Source organism: Haplochromis burtoni, unplaced genomic scaffold (genome assembly GCF_018398535.1).
Source record: "Haplochromis burtoni strain Fernald_Lab_line unplaced genomic scaffold, NCSU_Asbu1 Contig_111, whole genome shotgun sequence".
Taxonomy (NCBI): Eukaryota; Metazoa; Chordata; class Actinopteri; order Cichliformes; family Cichlidae; genus Haplochromis; species Haplochromis burtoni.
In genome coordinates this window covers 1435264-1457105 of record NW_024582472.1, presented here as the reverse complement: position 1 = coordinate 1457105, position 21842 = coordinate 1435264, and the positions used below count along the sequence as shown (strand labels likewise).

At 38.1% G+C, this 21842-nt stretch overlaps 4 protein-coding genes across 7 annotated transcripts in view; 1 reads left to right on the top strand and 3 right to left on the bottom strand.

Annotated features, from left to right (window-relative positions):
• col27a1b (collagen, type XXVII, alpha 1b) overlaps positions 1–2826 on the top strand; it is a 65113-nt gene extending 62287 nt beyond the window's left edge. The window contains exons 61-62 of the mRNA XM_005928841.3: positions 85–303; positions 1335–2826. Of these exons, the coding sequence (XP_005928903.1) occupies positions 85–303; positions 1335–1481 (366 nt within the window). The 3' untranslated portion in view covers positions 1482–2826. The remainder of the gene's footprint in view (positions 1–84; positions 304–1334) is intronic.
• A 203-nt stretch (positions 2827–3029) lies between these two features.
• zgc:101858 (uncharacterized protein LOC449555 homolog) lies at positions 3030–7103 on the bottom strand. Its single transcript, XM_005928844.2, has 8 exons — positions 7012–7103; positions 6602–6772; positions 5435–5613; positions 4515–4608; positions 4331–4400; positions 4199–4235; positions 3442–3505; positions 3030–3284 (listed from the first exon to the last, which is right to left on the bottom strand). The coding sequence occupies exons 1-8, from the start codon at positions 7033–7035 to the stop codon at positions 3126–3128; spliced, it is 798 nt and encodes a 265-aa protein (XP_005928906.1). The 5' UTR covers positions 7036–7103; the 3' UTR covers positions 3030–3125.
• Positions 7104–7218: 115 nt separating this feature from the next.
• Positions 7219–9950, bottom strand: ppil3 (peptidylprolyl isomerase (cyclophilin)-like 3). Its single transcript, XM_005928846.3, has 6 exons — positions 9808–9950; positions 9512–9586; positions 8663–8756; positions 8501–8568; positions 8296–8414; positions 7219–8180 (listed from the first exon to the last, which is right to left on the bottom strand). The coding sequence occupies exons 1-6, from the start codon at positions 9808–9810 to the stop codon at positions 8054–8056; spliced, it is 486 nt and encodes a 161-aa protein (XP_005928908.1). The 5' UTR covers positions 9811–9950; the 3' UTR covers positions 7219–8053.
• A 552-nt stretch (positions 9951–10502) lies between these two features.
• Positions 10503–21842, bottom strand: lrrc8ab (leucine rich repeat containing 8 VRAC subunit Ab). 4 transcript variants are annotated; one of them, XM_014335684.2, is made up of 5 exons: positions 21686–21811; positions 21017–21135; positions 20667–20730; positions 14735–16844; positions 10503–14551 (listed from the first exon to the last, which is right to left on the bottom strand). In XM_014335684.2, the coding sequence occupies exons 4-5, from the start codon at positions 16835–16837 to the stop codon at positions 14276–14278; spliced, it is 2379 nt and encodes a 792-aa protein (XP_014191170.1). In that variant the 5' UTR covers positions 16838–16844; positions 20667–20730; positions 21017–21135; positions 21686–21811; the 3' UTR covers positions 10503–14275. The 4 variants fall into 4 exon arrangements, with proteins under 4 accessions (XP_014191170.1, XP_042079369.1, XP_014191169.1 ...); XM_042223435.1 differs by lacking the exon at positions 20667–20730 and having other exon boundaries at positions 21740–21842; XM_014335683.2 differs by lacking the exon at positions 20667–20730.

The window sequence follows — 21842 nt, the reverse complement described above, 5'->3', positions numbered from 1 at the left end:
TTTGTCATAACACCAAGTCGTCCAGATTCTGAACTTGACCTTTTCACATTTAAATGCATTGAGAAAAATCTACTTACTTTATAGTTGGACACCGGGGTCGGTCGCATCCAGATGAACTTCATCCACCTTTTGAGCACTGAGGCTGTGCAGCACATCATCATTCACTGCCTCAACATGTCTGTGTGGGCAGCAGGGCCTTCCCTGCAACGTTCATCCACAGCTGTAAGCTTCAAAGCTTGGACAGGGGAGAGGATTGGAGCAGGAGACCTCCTGCAGCCGCTCGTACCCAGAGATGACTGCTGGGTATGCGTCGTTACCATTATGGCACTGAAGTCAATGCAATACTCAGTACTTTGGTCTTAATTGTATTATTAATGTATGTTGGGTTTTTTTTGTACAAAGCAAGAAATGTTTTTTTTTTCCTTTTAGGGCAGCGGTCTTCAACCTTTTTTGCACCACGGACCGGTTTATGTCCGACAATATTGTCACGGACCGGCCTTTAAGGTGTCGCGGATAAATACAACAAAATAAAACCAGCACCGGTACCAAAAAAAGAAGATTCATTCATAAGACAGGAAAAGACCCAGGGAAACCGAGTTAATGATAAAAACACAAAAAAAATAACCTTGAAAACCATAAATTTCACACCCGAGCCTCAACTCTTGCAGTCCGGTTCCAAATGACTCACAGACCGGTACCGCTCCGTGGCCCGGAGGTTGGGGACCGCTGTTATAGAGCATCACGTGCTTTAAAGACTTTATGACAAGTTCCTCTAAAAACTTAACTTAATGTTTTAACAGCCAGCTGGCTGTTTCATCAGTTATACAGAGATACTGGTTAACCAAGTTTTTTGTTTAGTTTTTTTTTTTAAGCCTTCATGCTTCACAAAGCTAATCACCTTCTCACCCCAGCTCCATTCTTCAATATTCAACCTAATATTTTGTGGGTTAATGCAGTTTGGTTTGATGTGCTCAAAAAAAGGAATGCAGCATTAGCCTTCTTTCCATAAATCCTGTCCCGGTTACTTTGGATAATCCACAAAACTCTTTGTCAGTAGTTTCTGGAAGGAGCATTTCTTTGGTAGAAAGTCATTCCAATTAAAATTATTCCCAGTGACGTCTGAGGATTATCGAGAATAGACTGCTTTTTCAGTGAGGGGCCCAGTTAAATTCCATTTACCTCTTTTTGCACTGGTTTTGAAGACAGTGATGGATATCTGAAAATGAGCTGATAAAATTGTGTCAATATAGAAATGACGCCAGGCGACGGAGAACTGATTCTTTCATGCAATTTTGTGATTATATCCCATAACACTATGCAAATCTGGCTTTCAGATCAAGGATGGGCGCTGGCATCAGACGCATTTTATCTTCCAGAGCCAGGATCCAAACTTACTCCCCATAGTGGATGTGCACAACCTCCCAACTGCAGAGCCCGGGGCACACTATCACCTAGAGGTTGGACCTGTGTGCTTCTTATAAATAACTGTGGCACGCTCCTAAAAGCAGTGACTTCATGGAAGATTTTGGATTAGGGAGAACAGCACTTCAGTGATTTGCAAAAAAGAAAAAAAAACACAAAAAAAACAACCTCCCATTTTTTTTCTCCCCAAAATATGCTTGGACTGCAGAAACAGGAGGGGCGCCAGATAAAGAAGGCCCGTTGGAATCGCAGAGATAAGACTTCTGGCACTAATCAGCATATGCAACACAATAAGCTCCTTTTGTTAGAGACTTGTTTGTGTGACACAAGACCTGGATGCCCCTTTTGGAAGGAAGTATTATGAACGTCTCATTTCTGTCATCTCTCAGACCACGGTGTATCATAGTTTCTTCACGGTCTGACTCGTATGGAAATACAGAACAGTTCAAATTCAGTTACTCCTTCTTTCAACGTTTAAGTATTATTTAAACATGTATATGTACTGTATATTGTAAGATAAAGTGCAATAGTTATTGTTACACAGCCTTTAAGGATACACGGTATCAATGTCATATCACTCATTCAGGTATAGTGTGCTTCAAGCACACACACACAGTCTCCAGGTAAGTCTTTTTGAGCCTCTATTAACTGTCCAGTGCTACGAGACACCACATTTATGCGGATATCTTCACACAAATAACTGCTGTGGGGTGCCTTAAATGTCAAGGTGGAGCAAAGATTTCTCGTGTGAACTGAAAAAAAAAGTGTCAAGATGCTACCTCGTTCTGTTCCTCCCATCCCACAGCAAAACAAGTCGTTGCCTGATATGATCTGGGATGACACAGAGGTGACACCTGGTGCTGCCGCAGTCGACACGCGTATGATAAACTCTTGTCAGCAAAGCTAGGTCTGTGCTTTTAAAGGGAAGACTTTTACGTATACATACAGGCCAAATTTCTTAAATTATATTTTCAAGGTATTACCGTTTTCAATATTCTTTGTATGATTCTGACAAAATAATTTCAGTTTGTCAAAATGTAAATGTATAGCTATGCAACATTTATTATCAGTGGATTCTATTTAAAGATTATTTAAAATCTTCAAACTAGGCACCGTTTTAGGATTGTATTTTATTTTTTTGTCATTCGGAGGTTTAAAGGTTCTTACTGAAATATGCAATAATGATAACGACTCAGAGGATATTTTTTTTGTTTTTACACTATACAACTCTTAACTACCATGGTACACAAGCTAACATTGTTTTGGTCTGCACAGACATTTAAGTCTAACGCCTCGATAGGTAATTCGATAAAAAGTCTGAAAGCTTTGTTGATAAGTAGCTTTCCGAGTTTTTCTTCAAAGGAAAATTTTCAAACGCAACAAAATAAATGCATTTAAACTGCCTGTTTGTGACACTTTACTTTCCTTTTGTTCATTTCACACCTGGAAATTTGATGTCGTGTCAGCCACTACTACCATTGTACAGATGAAGGTAAATGGTGTCTGTGATGTCTTTTTTCTCTAGCAGCTTTCATCATCATTTAAATTTTAATGCCATTAGGGGCAATGTTACTGCAGTCTTACGCAATTCAAAAACACAGACAGACTCCAGGTTTAAAAGTGTTATATTAGCAGAGTGCTGTATGGGTGTTGATAAGACCAGTTAAGACCATGTTTGTACAGGATGCTGTACATACACGGTCTTATCTCGGGCACATGGCATGACGGCCGCCATCAATTGGCAGGTTGACTCCAGTAATGAAGCTGGCAGCATCAGATGCCAGGAAAGCAATGCTGTGGGCCACTTCTTCCACCTCGCCTGGTCGACCGAGGGCATGGGTCTGCTTACACTTATCAAGAAACTGGTGGTAAAAACATAAAACAATAAGAAAATAATGCTACACTTTTGGTTCTGTTGCTAAAAAAAGTTAAAGAAATAGATCCTCACATTTGAGATGACTTGAGTTGCATGACTGAGATTCTATACATATTTATTCAGCTGAATACAGTAAATATTACCTGGGTATACTGTTCGTCATTTAGTCCCGCTCTCTTGTGGACATCGGTGATGATCACACCAGGACTGAACAAATAAAATCAGAAATGAATTTTTTCTCCCCATCAGAGTTTTGGACAGTCAAACAGCACAGAATTGAAAGCAGTTTTCACACATGGACTCTCGAAAAAGTTTGGAGAACCAGTTCAGGAGTTTGAAGTTGCCCCTTTTTTGTAGCACACAGCAGTAGGTAAATGGACTGATACTTATACAACACCTTTCTATTCAGTTGAGCACTCAAAGCACTTTCTACTGCAAGTTCCATCCACCCAATCACACACAAAATCACACAGTGCTTTCTAAGCACTTTGTACCAGTGGCGCGCACACTCGCACTCTGATGGATGTATCAGGGGTGCCTAAGAACACTTCGGCACAAGGCTGGATGAGTCAGAGATTGATCCACTGACCGTTCCAATTGGGAAATGACTTGCTGTGCCACCTGAGCCACAGCCGCCCACGGGAGTTGCTTGAGATGTCAAATTCTTTGTTTGGTTTAAACCAGGGTGCTGCATCGTTAGAGCAGGCAGGAGGCATATGATGCCCACTTTGCTTGTGCTATTTTCACTATTTTCACTTTTATCAGCACTATCCGCTGAAAATCTGAAAATGTGAAGGGCCGCACTGCACGTTTGAAAAACTTCTTATTAAAAGAAGAATGAGAAATGAATGTGATCATAAATCTGAACCTGTGCAACGATAACATGTTTATTGCACTTACCAGACAGAGTTCACTCTAACCTGCTTTGATGCCAGCTCTGAAATTTAAAAAAGTAGTTATATGATGGGCCATTCTTATATGCCAATGCAAACTTTTATATTGCTGTCCACATGAAGGTAATAAAGAGCTCACCAAGTGCTATGCAACGTGTAAACTGATCAATAGCAGCCTTGGACATGCAATAGGCCAACACACCAGGGAACTACAGAGAGAAAAATTACACTTCTTTGAAGATGCTTTATAACACATAAGTTCATAAAGATATTTCATATGGATGGTGCTGTTTAAATATTGCGTCTACATGCAGAGTACCCACTGATCTCTGTCCGTTCACACTGGATACATTGACGATGGAGCCTTTGGTCTTGATCAGGTGCGGTACACAAAGTTGGGTCAGGTGGTATATAGATCTGTAATATATGAACTAAAATTACTTTTAAAAGTCTTTGAACATTAAATATGCAGTTATGACTCATTATAATAACCAGTGCTTGGTCAGTTAACATCCTGACATCTGTGATTGGCTTCACCATTGTAGTAAAAGCAGTATCTCACCAAGGCCTACATTAATCAGGCTACATCCAGTCTAGACAGCTGATGAATGGTTCTACTGAGATAATGTTCCTGTCGATAATGGCAGTGTTAAATCTGTATTTGCACAGAATTCACTTTCTGCTTGTGAATTCCAACCTGTTTTTACAGCACAATAGAATTAATGTAGGACTAAATGGATCCTACATTAGAAGGATTGGCCATCCTAAGTATGTAAAAAAATTGACTTCAAAAGGATACCGTGTTCTTATCAATTGTTTAACATTTTATATTTTAACAGCCTCACATTTTCATACATGCAGCTTCATTGTGTCCATGGTGTGTAAAAATGGTTAAACATGCTTAATTCTACTTTTCAAGCACGCATGCACACGTTAAAGAGAAAGCACTGCTAAACTGCTCACAAAATAATAAAATATTAACTGTTAAACGTCACGTACAGTTTAGCATATTTAAATAAAATAAATCTCATATTCAGTTGTATTCAAATGCAGCATCTTAAAAAATACCCTCACAGGTTGACAAGTATCATTATTATAAAGATATTCTTAATATATGAAGAGTGCCATGTAATAAATGATTTCTCTTTCCCAGTTTTATATTTAACCTCTTCTTTAATCAACAACTATATGGCTTTGTGAAACTGACAGCAGTACATCTCCTACATAAAGCCAGGTCTCCTACCTCACATTAACATTCATGACCTTGTCATACTGAGCCAGGTCTGTTGTCTCGATGCTGCCCATTGCCAGTATGCCAGCACTGTTGACCAGCACATCCAGCCGGCCGAAGTGAGCGATAGTTTTCTCCACCGTGCTTTTTACAATCTCCTCATCAGTCAGGTCTCCAGGAACGAGTAGAGGCTGCATGCACACACAACCTTTCATTAAGAACTGGTTTTTAAATTAGTTATAAAGTTGACAAAAATGTATGCCTTCAACACTAAAGTAACAGTAAATACAGAACAAACTGTTTTGTTAATGGCACAAATAATGGTCAAGTAATAACAATAGTGGCACCAGCCTTAAAAACTGCTTCTTTACACTCACCAGTCACTTTGTTAGTTACAATGCAAATATCTAATCAGTCAGTCTCTGAGTATTTAGAGTATTACTAAATGCAACACATTAAACCTTGAAATAGATGGACTACCACAGCAGAAGACCACACAGGGTACCACAGCAGGTGCCATTCCTGCTGCTTTGGATGGTAGGCTCAGAATTTGGCGTAAACAACATGAAAGCACAGATCCATCCTGCATAGCATCAAAGGTTCAGGCTGCTGCTGAAGGTGTAATAGTGTTTTCTTGACACACTTTGAACATGAAAATGACTTTGCACTTTGTTCAAATGCCCTCCAAAATGACCAGAGTCCAACAGATGAGCTCTGGCATTGTGGTGAAATGGGAGATTTGTAAAATAGACATGCAGGAGACAAACCTGCAGCAGCTGTCTGACACTATCAAGTCAATATGGACTAAAATCTCCAAAATGTTTCCTTTATGTTCTTGCATCTATGCCGTGAAGATTTAAGGCAGTTGTGAAGGCAAAAAAGCTACTAGTAAGGTGTAACTTACAAAGTATACAGTAAGTAGGTATATGCATCTCTATGCTTGTTTTTGTAATTCTGATGTAGTTACAAACACTAAAATTGTTTAATAACTTAGTTCTGCTCATTAAATTGACCTGCTGTTGGTCATTAAATTGACCACCAGGAGGTCACAGGAGGTTGTACCAACCGCTAGAAAATGTATAAAAGTATAATATTTTTATTACAGCATCCAACTTGTGTTTATTCAACTACATTATAGAAGTGTGTGCAGATATATATGAAGCATACTACGTTATGTACCTCGTCGGCTCCACAGTCTGTGCATTCTTTGGCTACTTTGTTGAGGTTTTCCACATCGCGGCCGTTCAGAGCCAGCAGAGCTCCGAGTTTAGCGAACAGGACGCTCGTACCGGCTCCAATTCCCGAGCTGGCGCCAGTTATCAGGGCCACTTTCCCCTTCAGAGATGACACCTACAATGCACAGCAAAAACACTTCCAAGTCTTTCTCCGGGGTATCTTAACTTGCAGAAATAAGCCCGGATTTCGTTCATTTTTGTTGCCCTTATTAGCCAGGTCCCTCTTGGAAGTTAAATGTAACTCTCAATGAGTTTTCGCCTGGATAAAATAAATGAATAATAATAAATACATGACCAAACTCATAAATGAGCAACCATGAAGGACTGTAAACCCACGCAAGGCAATAAACTTACTTTAAACGCATCACCTGTAGCCATGATTTCTACCAGGGTCCGCGTGACAGTTGTCCACTACTGATGACGCAATGTGACGCAATAAGTCATTTGTAGTTCAAACTAGTTCTTAGGACTACAAGATGTTAAGCGGACTCTCACGGAAAAGATGCTGCATGTAAAACATATTCTGAAAACATGCTAAAATCAAAAATGTTTTTATTATAAGTTTTTTTTAAACACGCAACATTGGCAATTTATTACATTCCCCTTTAGAGTACTTGAATAAATGGAAAGGAACCTGTTAAGGACAAAAATAATTTCAAAACTGATTTAAAGCACAGACAGTGTAAAATACGGATACATCTTCGTCTGAAAGGTGAAACGAACTTCAACCTGTATATCTTGTTAACGACCAGCAGGAGGCGACTCTTAAAGTTCCAAAAAGACTTGCGTTTACAAAGAAGTCTATGGGGAAACAATCCTCAGCTCCTTTGTTATGTAACCTCAGCAAACACTTTCCTGATAACTTTGGGTTCAACTGCTAGTTTCAGGTTAACTAAGTAAATCATAATCAGTTTGTAAAATATGGTAATTTTTACAACCAGAAACTAAGAAATTTCCACGCTATTTTCACTGGTTAACAACATATCATTCATGTGTCAGTAAGAAGTGTGTGGCCTCCTCTGGTCTCCTGTTTAGATCCACCTCCATCTTGTGACAGTCAGCTTCAAAAAACAACTTTGAAACACTTCAGAATGAGACTTCACTAACCAATGGGTGACATCATGGTGGTTACATCCATATTTTATTTTTTGTTTACAAAGTTTATTGTCTAAAGGAAACAAGACATCCCCCTGATTTATATATACTTTTTACATGAAGTTGCAAAATGAGGAACTACACCGTATAAAAGTTAAGACAATTTAACACTTTGTAGCTTAGAAGTCAGCACTCTGCCCACTGTCTGGGCATGTGAGTGGACTCTCCAGTTCTACCATTTGAAAAGTATTTCGACTTTAGCAAGGCAACAAGCATTGTATCATATGAAAGTGAAAATCTGCTATCCAGCAAAAGGATTAGCATGAATGGTGACATCCTTTATCCGAGTTTCAGTCAGTGGCCGGAACGTCTTTTCATTCACAGGCAGCTTCTCCAGCTCATCCAGTGTTTCCAAGCCGTCTATGATCCTAAATTTTAGAGGGTAAGCAGTCAGCAAATGTTTCAATTTTACCTGAGGTAACAAAGCCAGTAGGTGGTCACACAATCATAAACCTGTTTTGTTGGCTTGCATAAGATGCTTACTTTCCAAACACTGTGTACTTCATGTCCAGGTGAGGCTGTTTGGCATAAGTGAAGAAAAACTGGGAGCCATTCGTGTTGGGACCATTGTTTGCCATGGAGACCACTCCTCTTACATTATGCTGAAATCAGAAGAACGAAAAACATTCCCACAGAATGACACTTGGGTAAAACCAGCTTAAACCAACTAGCTATAGGATTTACTCACTTTTAAGTGTTCACTGAACTCATCCTCAAATTTACGCCCCCACATGCTTGTTCCTCCTTTACCTGTACCTGGAGGTTTTAATAAGAAAACAAAGATGCAATGAACAGGAAGTTCATTTTATATATTTTTTTGCCACTTCAAAAACAACAATAACATCTGTACCTGTAGGATCTCCGGTCTGAACCATGAAGCCCTTTATATTTCGGTGGAAGACGCAACCATTGTAGAAGCCGCTGGCACACAAAGCAAGAAAGTTCTGCAAAAAAAACACCAGCAAAATTAAATGCAAATTCTTGTATTTGTCATGTTTTTAAATTACACTTACAAATGTTATTATTACATTAAAAAAAAAAATGCAATCTTAAACACCTTCATCGCCCTTAAGAATTGACTATCTTTATTTACCTGACAGAATATGATCATTTCTGAGTCTAGATTGTAAAGAACTTTATCTGCCAGAGGTGACCACATCACCCCTCTTCCATCTTCATTACAGACAGTATATCTTAGAACTCAGTTTTTAAATTGAGTTTTAATGCTCTTTGTAGTCTTGTGCCATGCTGGAAAGTAATTCCGACACATCAGGTGCACACAAATCTGAATAAAGTCTGAAATCAGGTCAGTAACCTCTTAGAAATGTCCTACATCAGTTCAATCATTCATTTGATTTGATTTATCAATAATCATCATCATCATTTACACCTGCATTCAACTGGCACGCCTTTGGACTGTGGGAGGAATCCGATAGACCCATGCACACACACAGGACCAACATGCAAACTTCATACAGAAAGCCCCCAAATTGCATTTTAGCGTACTTTCGTACTACAACAACACAAGATCCAAGTGGGTTAGGATAAACGCCATCCCACCTACGACCCTGAATTAGTGGAAGAAAATAAATCGAGTGCTGGATCGTCTTACTTTTTCACGTAAAGGTCCATAAAATGTAAGAGTTTTAAAATAAAAGGCTTGATTGCTAGGGAGAGTTAGGGTGAGAAATACATTTACCTCACATGCCCTCGGTGTGCGCTCACAGAACAATTCAATTTTAATGTCTCCTAGATCTGTGTGAAGTGTAACAGCCTGCAAAATAGACAAGAACATCAAAAACATCACGAAGACAAGGAAATTCTCCCGAACTTCAACTTCCACTACTTGACTAGCTTAGCCTGCTATCGCAAAGAACTACATTATTACACAATGCTTTAAGTGACTCGTAGCCTGTTCAGAACCGTTATAACGTAATATTAGGAAACAACCTCAATTTGACAAATAGCGACTGTAAATGCGACAATGAAACTCACCATTTCAAATGTTGCGTCTGTGAATAAGTGTGTCGAAGAAACATGTCCGTGTGGGGATGGGTATCCAACGGTGAATGGTTCCGCAAGGAATTTTCACAAGCAAAACGAGAGGCGCAGACAATTGAAAAATTAAAGAAAAAAAAAAAAAAGAGTCACTGGCACCAACAGTGAGGGGAGGGACATTTTGCTGACATGGTTTGGGCGTGGTTGTCCAGTTTCTGGAAATGGTCCTTGTAAAAAATTGTTAATGAGTGATCTCCTTTATCCTATGATGAAGGATTTTTGTAAAGGTGGGAGTGGTATCTTCCTGCATGACAATAGCTTTGCCCATGAGGGCATAATGGCTCAGTCACACTAGAGTACAAATAGGATAGCCTAGTCATTGTGACAAGGAAATTTCAATTTGTAGGTTTGGTCATGCCACTATCTCCAACCTCTGTTTGAACGTGTGTGACTGTAGCATGATATGGGTCTTTGCAGCCAGTTGAACACCTACAGTATGAGAGATGTTATACTGGTATATATCAACCAGTGCCAGGGGTTCCATAGTGTGGTGGTTTACACATTTGCACACTGGTCAGTATCTGTATCTGCACACTTGCACATCAAGCTAAACCTTTATGTAATTGTTTAACCCTTCTTGTGCAAGAAGCCCAACAGACACCAAGACAAATGTGGCTTACTTCATTTTTTTATTTTACTGGAGTCAGTGGTGTACAAGAAATGAAGAGAAACATGTTCAAACACACTCAACGTCAGTACTGATGCATTGATGATGTTCCTTTGGCAAAAAACAAAACAAAACTGCACAAAACCAAGTGTGTCAAGATAACACGTCTGAGAGAAACAGAGAAAGATGCAAAATTATTTTGTACCCAAATTAAACATTTTAAGAGGAAAAAAGACAAATTAAAAATAGAAAACAGAAACCAAAGGGTAAAGAAGTCCCATTAATCAGACAAACTACTTGGGCTTTATCTATTGCTCACAATAAAGACAATTCAGACATGAGATGTTTGACAAAAACACAAGCAAGGTCAAATAAAGTGGTTTCTCCTTGAAAATACAGATACACTTAGTTTCAATTCAGCAGTTAATATTAAATACACAAAACTAAAAAATAATGTATAGAAATTTGATATAAAAATGTTATCACAACCGTTTAAATTATTAACAGAAATAATAATAAAAAAATAATACCGTAATAATAATAATAATAATAATAATAATAATAATAATAATAATAATAATAATAGGCAATCAACTAAAAAAAAAGTGAGTACTGGCTGCTTTCCTGAGAAATTTAGTTCTACAATAATCCTAACAGATATCAAAATTAAAATAATAAAATTAGTCTAATAATAAAAATGAAAAAAGGAAAGATTAACAGTGACTAAGACAAAAACATGTTTATTTAATGTTACTACACTATGCACTGACCACTTATTTACAGTACTGATTGCAACAAATCACTCAGAGGTGATGACATGATGTCTCTTTTAAATGGAATAGTCGATTGTCTTACTAAATAGGTGTATTGCTAATGTGTTTGTGGGTATCATTCAAAATGCTCCACTAAAGACCAAAATTCATCTCTTTTTTTCCTTTTTAATATTTCTATGTAAAAGCGTAAACTTAAATTTAATCTCGTGGCTGGCAGTCATTCAGGTAAACCTTCCCACACTGGAAAATGCCCAAAACAGGTTTTTCTATGTGCATACAATAACTTGTACACTATTGTTTGCAACACCTAAAAGTAAGTTCTGAGAGAAGTGCTATAGTGCAAAAGCATCCTTTAAGCACAACGATCTCTAATCTACTTAATGTGAAAATCTCACCATGTCTTTAGTAAAACCAATGTGACAAAATGAATACAAATGCACATTAGAAATCTATATCGTTACTAACAATACAGCTTAAATAAATGTAATACTGCACAACATAGCATAGTCAAACATGTCACGGTTATAGATGCGCATAGCTGAAATGTTTTCTATTATGTATATTGCTTCAGTCAATCTTTATTAGAACAGGAATTGTATTTTTCTTGGGGTAAATACAAGAATTCCTGTTGTGTGTTGTGCTGCATCAGAACTGTGGATCAATAACAAATTCCAAATTTTTAGCTTTGTCTTGGTCACTGTGTCAAAACAAAAATACAGAACAGTCACTCTCAATTGAGCAAAAACAAGTAAACCTTTACCTAAAAATCTCTCTCTCTTAATTAAAAACTAGTGAAGGTTAAATATGCTTTTAACTGTGAGAAATAAAGTTCATATTTTGAGAAAAAGAATGCACTGGTTACTTCCAATTAAGTCTGATTATTGATTTAAAAAACAAAACAAAAAAACATATCTTTTCTTTTTCTTACATTTGGTACTAAAACAAAGACGGGTATAAAAACAAACAAATAAAACCCTTCCCCAAAACCCAGAACGTCAATGACAAAGTAGCTTATCTGACACCCGATCCATCACAACTCAGAGGTTATTGCCCATAAAACAACAAATGACCTTGATCTTGAGCATAATTTAGATGATGATTCATTGGGTTATTGTGTGTGCAAGCTTGATTATATTGTGACTAATACTGTCTTGTGAATGAACAATGCACCATGGATGCCTGGCATAAGCTCAATGGTCTTTTGGACAGATGAGCTTTAAAAAAAAAAAAAAAATCAAATCAAATAAATAAATAATAATAAAACATTAATAATAAACTACACTTTGTGCATCTTCAGTAACCAAAATCTAAACTCAACAGCTAGGTACAGCCTTGTAGAAGTTTTACCGGACAGCTTAAATTAAGGAAACTATGACAACAAAAGCTCCATCACTATCTGGGGCTTACTATTATGGTGCACTTTGAAAAACTAACAATTTTCATCTGACCAGACAACAGAAATATAACAATCAATGCATGACAACGAGAGGAGAAAATAAGGCAACTAATCTGATCAACTTGTAAGATTTACTTCATTTTCTTTTCATTTAATTGGAATGCAGGTTGATTCTGTAGCAGTAAAATTTCAAATTTCTTTACTACTAGCTTTTTAATATCAGCAGAAAACAGTAAAAGAGACTTTTATCCTCACCTCAGTGAGTAATATGTAACATTTCCAACATTTAACATTTAGGATGTGTGTTTTCTCACACATAGGTGAGCAGCTTCTTCACTGAACATTGCACACTAATGCAGTCCAGTAATAATAAAGTAACAGAATTTGAGTATAGTAACAAACTAAAATGAACATGAGGCTAGGTGCTTAAAAAATACATTTAAAGACATGATGACATGTCTGGTCTTTCTTATTTGTAGCTATTGAGCTATCATTGCTTATCACCAGTGATTCTTTTTACATCTGTTACAAAAAAAAAAAGAAGCCCCAATCTCATTTAAGCCTCTACGTTTGACAGACATATTACAAATACTTTCAGGCTCCATTTGAATTTCACCACTGTCATTCTGTATAAACTTAATCTGAATTCCTGTGAGGCAGACATGACTCATCTCATTCAAAATCTTTAAGCATTCCCCCGCATTTTATTTTGTTATGTGCAAGTTATTGCAAACATATCATATACTTTTTTTTGTGAAAATGTTATTTTCCATTAAAGATATACTAGCAGTAAGGTTTGGGTATTCTGATAAGCTTCACTAATGCCATTTTAATGCTAGTGCAATAAGTGATATGCAGCAGAATAATTGCTTTTCCTTTAGCACTAGGTCAAACACACATCTTTCCATAGAAAGAGGGAACCGAACCCTACATTCTGCCAAATTGTCCATTCTAGTATCAAAAGATGATCAGCCAACCAACCAACAAAAAGCCCTTTAGCGCTACAATACTAACAGTGTCCTCAATGGCCTTCTTCTTCCCACTTTGTAAACCACCTTTAGGTACAAGGCTCTCAGTATAATCATATTCCACTCATCTATAGTTATTACTGTTTAGTTAAGTCATACTATCATATCACTCTTAATAGTGTCTTTGTAACTCAAAACAAGTGATTATCGTCTATATACAGAAATAAAGATGTCTTGGAAGTAATTTTGCCATCTCATTGTGCCTTCAAACCGGAACACCTGACAAAATATTTTAATGTATTAAACCTTATTTTTTTAGTATTGATCAGTGGCATACGCTGTCTTCTATACCATAATCGAGAGGCATAAAAATGTAAACACAAGATTCAAACTATATTATTGCTAAAAAAAGCATCATTACTGAATTATAATGTAAAGGCCTGAGAAGTTTTTTGTGAAGGAATTAATAAATCAAATAGACTAAGAAGACAGCCAGAAACTGCCAGGATTTTGGTTCTACCTGGCACTGGTTCTTGATGCCCAAACTTAGAAACGGCACAATGCAGCAGGAATACTGCCTGTTATGGCAAGCCTCTGGGACCAACTTGTAGGTCCAGAGCCAGTAGATCAGTATCTGTACTTGCAGAAGCAAACCTGTTTTTTAAACTTGTTCTTTGTCCGCTTTCCACAACTGCTCCTTGACCTCTGTGGGCAGTGTGTTGAACAAGTCCTCTTCCACCACAAGACCAGTTCTCTTCAGCTGTCGGCACTCTCCAAGTTCCACCGGCAGACACTCTAGGCGATTTCCTCTAAGCTCTAGTTGTGTCAATGCAGTCAACTCTCCAAATCGTGATGGTAGAGACTGCAGGCAATTGTTTCCCAAGTTCAAAGTGCGAAGCTTCTTGCACTGGAACAGTTCATTAGGCAGGTTCTCAATCTGTATTTTAAAGAACAATAAATTTTGCATTGGGAAAAAAAAAGGAAAGAAATTATGACTTGTAAGTTCATTTATTGTTTTATCAGCAAATAAATAATACAAATAAAGCATTATGGATAAACTCCAATCTATAATTAGGATAATATTAAAATGGTTGGAAACTATGCTTATTACATCACTTACCCTATTGGCTGTCACTGCCAGGTATTGAAGATTTTGGAGGAAGCCAATATCTGTTGGGATATAGGTTAGGTTGTTATGGCTCAAATCCAAGATGCGCAGCTTGCGGCAATAGAACAGCTGACTGGGGATCTTCTCAATCTTGTTTCTGTTCAGGTACAGCTTCTCCAGGTTGTTCAGGGTGCCAATCTGAATAGGAATGTAGGCAATCTGGTTGTACCAGAGCTTAAGGCAGACCAACCGATGAAGATGCTGGAAGCTGATGATCTCCTCAATGGTTTTCAGGTTGTTATCCTTCAGGTCAATCTCTTGCAAGTTGTGTAAACTGAAGATTGAGTGTGGTATGCGTTCAAGATCACAGCGAATAAGCTCTAGTTCTGTCAGATTTACCATCTTTTTTAGACTATTGAGCACCATGAGCTTGGTTCCTTCATTATTGATGGACAACTTCTGGAGGTGCATGCCCACATCAGTGACCACTTGAGGTAGCTTGGTGAGATTGCTCTTCAGACGAAGCACTTTGAGTCTCTTGAGCTCACGGAGCCCATCAATGACAATGTAAGGGTTGTTCTCAGCACTGAGATTCCCTGTCAGATGAAGCTCACTGAGATTCTTCAAACTGTAGATCCATAAGGGGATTTCTTTGATGTCGGTGAACTTGATATGCAGAGACTTTAAATTTTCACGCAAAAAAGCCAAAGCTGGAGCTTCTATTTTGGCTGGGGTGTGATAAAGCCACATCTCTCGCAGGTTAACCAGCTGAGCAATGATTGGGGGAATGGTCACATCTGGGATTAGCTCCAGTTTAAGAACCTCCAACTCCATCAGATCGAACACTGTATCTGGAATGCCACTAAGCATGAAAAGGTGCAACTCCAACTTCTCCTGAGAATTCTTAGTTATCCTCTGCCTGAGTTTGTCCAGTGTCCACTCGTTGTTGAGGTTGAGTTGCCTCAGCTTATTTTCGCTTACTTCTGAGAGGAACACGGCAAAGCGTTTTGAGTACAGAGGATCATACTGATCGATCATGTGCAACATGAATGCAAAGTCATTCTTCACATCAGGTATGTCACTGTAGCTGCTCTCTTCCCGGATTGACTCAAAGGAGTACTTCTTTAGGGAGCGCCGAAGCATCCAGCAAAGCGTGTACATGCAGATCAAACCATACACCACCACTAAACTAATGTAGAAACATGCTAAGATTTTAAAAAGTGTAGCGAGCGGGTGAGCACAACGGTACACGCTGTAACCAGTCAGGCTCTCTATATTTACAGAACAGTCAACACTAAATTGAATATCATGCACATAATACCCTGTGTAGCAGATTATCAAAATAAACTTGATGACTTTGATAATAGTCTGGCGTATGTACAGTCTGTACACAATGTCTCCTTCTTCCACGTGTATGCGGAACTTCTTCACTTTTTCAAACAGAGCTTTTGCCTGTTCACCCTCCTTCTTGTCCAAAACTCCTGTTTCCGTTCTATCTACAATGCCCTGCTCAAAGCGTGATTTTGTCCTTTGAAGCATAGGAACACTTGCTTCAACATCCTCACTTATTACAGATTCTTTGTGGTCCATCGAGCCATTCATTTTCATTGGTTTTGGGTCACTTTCTTCAACCACTGTCTCTGATAGTGCCCTTGTTGTCCATGGAGAATCGAAGCATTTTAGCAAGATAGATACAAAGTGTTCTAGTTTGGAGCTAGTCCGTGGAAACTTGAACCAAAAGTTGCTGCAAGCTAGAAAAATAAGGGTGTGGAGTAATACTAGGTAGGGGAAATACTTGGCAAACCAGTGCAATGTATTTTCATAGCAGACAGCGTCAACATAATTGTACTGGTGGCGGTCCAAATCATACTGGATCCCTTTGGGCACTGATGATGTGATGCTTGAATTGAAGTTCCTCTTGCAGGTTTCATTGACCACCCATTTGCAGGGCAAGCAGATCATCTTGTCCTGGGTGACCTGCAGTGTTCCCCCAAAAACAGAAATCATGAGCATGACAATGGAGATATAGTCGGTGAAGACATCCCACCAAGGTTTCAGGATGCGGTATGCTGGCTGTGTGTCCACAAAGTACCGCAGCTCAGTGATGGGGATCATGGTTTATCTGTGGGAACATAGAGAATGTAGACAGTGATGTATTGAATTAAAGACCCCTGTCAAACATCAGAACAATACAGAAATGTCTGTTTACAAATTAAACGCTCCTTCCCTGTAATGCTTAAGCAACCTTTGCCTAAACGACGACACAAAACCTAGCAGAGAAATCAATGCTATAATTCTAACTAACAAGGGCACACATCAGAACACTGACCATGGTTAATTTGAAGGCTGTCAGGAGTAATGAATAGCGATTGTGACAAAGACTTTGGTGTTTAACTTTACTTAACTTTATGTTATTGATTTACCTATTGTTAAGCAGGCTCAATTAATCTTGCTTTGAAAGGACTTTCATACCACACAAGTCATTTCAAATGTTAGGGTTAACAATCAATAAAATATAAAGTAAATTTATCTGTGTTTTAAATTACTCCTACAAGATTAAGGTGAAGTGTTAATGGGCTGCCTATGTTAAGGAAAAAAAAAATACAGGCAAAGAAACAGCTGCCTTCAATATGTATGCAGGGTGTAAACGTGATAAATGACTAAGTTAGGTAGGCAGTAATTTCACACTTGTTAATCGTTAGAGGTTGTATTATTACTGTTCATCAGCAGTAATAACACATAAATTCCACTTCTCTATTCTGATGCTGATAATAACACAAAATCTGAATACCAAAACTAAAACAGGCACAACAACAGCCACCTCAAGGCACTTTACATTGTAAGATAAAGACCCTACAATAATACAGTGATGAGACAACATGAGATTCATCCATCTGTTTAACATGGGGTTTTCGGCCTATACAAGTAATGGAGCCAATTAATGAGGCAGGGTTTTCAATGCATATTAAAAGATTTTGGCACTCAAGTTCAGAAACATTTGAATTTAATTGTATGTGCAATGTAATTTACGAGAGCATGAGTAAGTCACAAAATGACTTATTTTAAGGGAAAACAGTATCGCTTAAGTATCCTTGGAAAACACACTGAATACAAGTTGCCCATTCACTCATGCTTTTTACATTAGATAAAAAGTGCTGTATGGATGTGCGTGTGCTTGAGTGAATGAGACTTGCTGTAAGAAAGCATTCTGAGTGTTCAAATTGAGTAGAAAAGCACTATATAAGTACCAGTTCATTTATCATTCAAATGTGTAGCCAACCTCAAAAATTTTGAACAGTTACCCACAGATTTAAATTGTTCTTATGGTGGGGTGGCCATGAATACATTCACTGAACAAAGCACATACACATGTTAATGTAATAACCATTGCTAAATAATTAAACAGAAACTCGACTTTCATTACTCATTCATTTACATCACAACTGTGGTGATATAACAGATAGTGGAGTTGCTCATAATCCAGTAGAGCTGGGCAATATAAGATTTTTTCAAATCACGATATGTTTTTTTCATTTCAGGCGATAACGATATATATCACGATATAAGCCAAATAACTATATTTGTAAGATTTAAATGTGCCGTTGCTCACAAGTAAAATGTGAAATAATCAGCAGCTTGTTTTGATTTAAATATTTATTTCATATAATAAGTTCAACAGGGTAGATGTACTTAAGGAACATGAGACTTTCAGATAAATAAAGGCAAATATTGCAAACTACACAAAAGGCAGCCGCTAAAGCGTTTCAAAATAGAACAAACAAAACAGACTGCTAAATTGTCAATTCCACTTAGAAACAAAATATTAATTCTAAAAATAAATCCTAGTTTGTTTTACAGAAGATCAGACAAAATTGACTAACTTTTGTCAATATCAAATAAACTGAGAACTAAAAGGAAATTCTCAATCTCTCCTTGTTGTATAGCTTCGCTTTTCAAACAGTTTTAACAGTTACTTTAGTCTGACAAAAGCCGAATGACGAATTAGCGCTTCCAGTCAGAGATTGAGCATGCACCGGTTTATTGTATTTCCAGACTTGCTTTTGGCACAATTTATAGTCCGCGCTACTCTGTTTTTTGTCAGATTTGAAATAGCCGAAATACCTCCACACTACGGAACTTCTATGGCACTTCCGTTCGACAATCTCTCCGGCATTGGAACCATCATCTGTTTTCTCTTCGGTAACCTTCGGTCACGCTCTCGGTTGATTTTTCTGTAGTCGGCACACTCGGGCGGCACGGTGGCTGGCTGCTTCCCAAACCAATACACATGTGCGGCTTGGCACTTGTGATGTACGTAACAAGTCACGTGACATGACGCTGCGGCTGTGATTGGTTTGGCTCTGGTTTGGCTGTTCTTTTTAAGAGGACAAGAGAGATGAGGCCTATCGCAATAGTTTAACCTTTCTATCGAGAAAAGGTTATTTCGCAATACATATCGTTATCGTTCTATAGCCCAGCTCTATAATCCAGCATGTGAGACAATTTCACACTGGATGGAAGATACACGCAGACAAGCCTTACTAAGCTGCTGAGGACACAATTATCAAAATTAAAAATGAATTCATTACATATTTACTCGCTGAAGAAAGGAATTCCTTACACTGCTCATTATATAACTTTTGCATTATTAACAAGGTGGTATGACATAATGTACGCTGTCACATTACCATGAGTTAACAACATAAACCTTATGCTACAGTCCCACAAAATGACACAAACCCATACTCTATCAAGGGCACACTCAAGATGTTTCTTTTAGCATGTAGGTATTAACACAAAGGTGACAGTAAAGATAATTAAACCAGCCCAAGGAGGATCCAAAGAGAAAAATGCTGTAGCCAAAGCAATGCTACTTTGGAGGCTATAGCGTTATAAACCCGACTGCTAATTACTAGTAACTTGTGAGCATATGAAAATGCCAAAACAGGTAATCCAACACTTTTTTTATTAAACCCTTTGAATCATCGTTTAACATCGTTCTGATTTCTTTGCTATTAGTTTTGTATTGGTTGTACTAATACTAATACCAATATTTGGTGATTCAAAAAAATCTGATCCGATTCCAATATGCTGTCTGATACAATTTGTCCTTCAGAAAGAAGAAACATGAATAGATTAGTCAAACTCCAATAAAAAGTAATATCTCCTCAAAAATTTTAGATCACACAAAGTGAAGTCAGCTGATTAACACAAAATCAATTCATCATCCAAATATAACTGACAAACTTATGAAACACAAGTAATGACATACCAGACATGATTACTCAGACATGTATGTCTGAGTAAATACATGTATGTATGTATCTATGTATGTATTTGCAATTAGAACAAAAATGCATTGCAGGAAATTTTTGTCCCAATACTAGGATATATCACCTTCCTTATGATGAATGTTTAAGAAAAGTGAAGAACAGACACAAACATACAGAGACTCTTTCCTTTAGTAGGTAGGTTATGCATTATCTGGGGGATATTGCTGGACCAGCCAAAGTCATGCACTGCCTTAAAAAATCCAAAATAAAAAAAAGGCACATAATACATAGCTTATATAAAATGATAGGTTAACAATGTCCTATTAGGTATGAAAATGTGTTTTACTTACAGATTCTAATTGTAAAGCACAAGTCCTCCATACATAAACAGCCAAGAGCAATCCACAACTAATCTCCCTTTCCTCTGCTGTACATCAGAGCCAGATAAAGCCCTCTAAATTGCCACACCCAGCATGAAAGCTCGAGAAGTCACTCTTCTTAAGAAGATGTTCCGTTTTGGCTTGTTTAACCCAAACAACGTGACCGCCAGAGGAGCCACCTTGCTCCCCTGCTCTCTATTCTTAGTGGTTTCCGTTAATAATACCCAGAGTATTGTCTGTGGGGGCCTTGAGAAGTACCTCCCTCGACCTTCAGGAAGAGATCCTGTTTACCTTATAGAAGCTGCTGTCTCCAACAAGTGTCTCTCTGGAATACTCTACCGTCAGCTTTTGCAACCTCCCAAAAACACACACACACACACACACACACACACACACACACACACACACACACACACAAGAATCAAGACCTGGCATTCATCACAGAGCTTGTACTTTGGTAGGAAACTGTAATGACAAACAGTCGAGACGCCTAGTCTGATTCTTGGCCAAATAAGCATATTTAGACTGGCCAGTGTTCAGAGAATTTTTTTTTCGTCACACAGCTAGCAGCTGTTGTATTGCGACCGCCTGTATGGATGGATGATGAAGCAGCAAAAAGTACTCTTAGTCAATAAACTCACAAGTTTGGAGGTGTTATCTGTGCTCCAGTGCCTGATGATGTCCCTGGCGGACTAGCCACTCACTGAGTATCCAGAACTCTTCATGAAGCATTGCCTGTTTTATCAGAACGCAGTTGAATCTGAAAGAGAAAAAAACAACAACCCACTTGGTATGAAAATGCAGTCTTCTAGACTTTCTGAAAAAGGCAATTAAAGTTACGCAAGCGTGCATTAAGTGATGTTTTAAGCTGATGCTTCTTAAACGAGTGATTATTTATTATAATAATAATAAAAATAAGCTAGTTTGAATTTGTTTTTGTCACCGCTCATAACCATAACATGGGATGCCTTTGTCATCTAGCTAGCTGAGCAAGCTACTCAACATAAAGTTAAACCCGGGTGCTTTTTTTCTTTACATGTGCCCTTAAATAACATGAAAGGCTGTTTTTAAGGGCGTGAACTAGAATCTGACAACAACCAGCTCATTTGTCAATACCGACCACGAATAAAGGCATTTTGTTGTTAAGACATGTTCGCAAACTAAGCTATACTGTTCAGCTAGTGAGCTAAGCTAGCTACATGCAGACCAGGGGTTCTTGTTATCGTTACATCCTCGGCAAAAGCCGCACCTAAAACGACACTAGTACACTACTTACAAACACTGAAAATTTTGTGAGGTGCTCAGCTTACTTCAATTGGTGTGCTGTGTCCAAAACTAAGGATACTTTATCAATAGTTCCTTACAAATTGCGTTTACTGTTGCCAGCTAGCTGTTGGTTTTCCATCGAGAACTCGAAACCCACCGAGCGGCGGCAGTGTGGCAGTATTACAAAACGTAGAAGAAGAA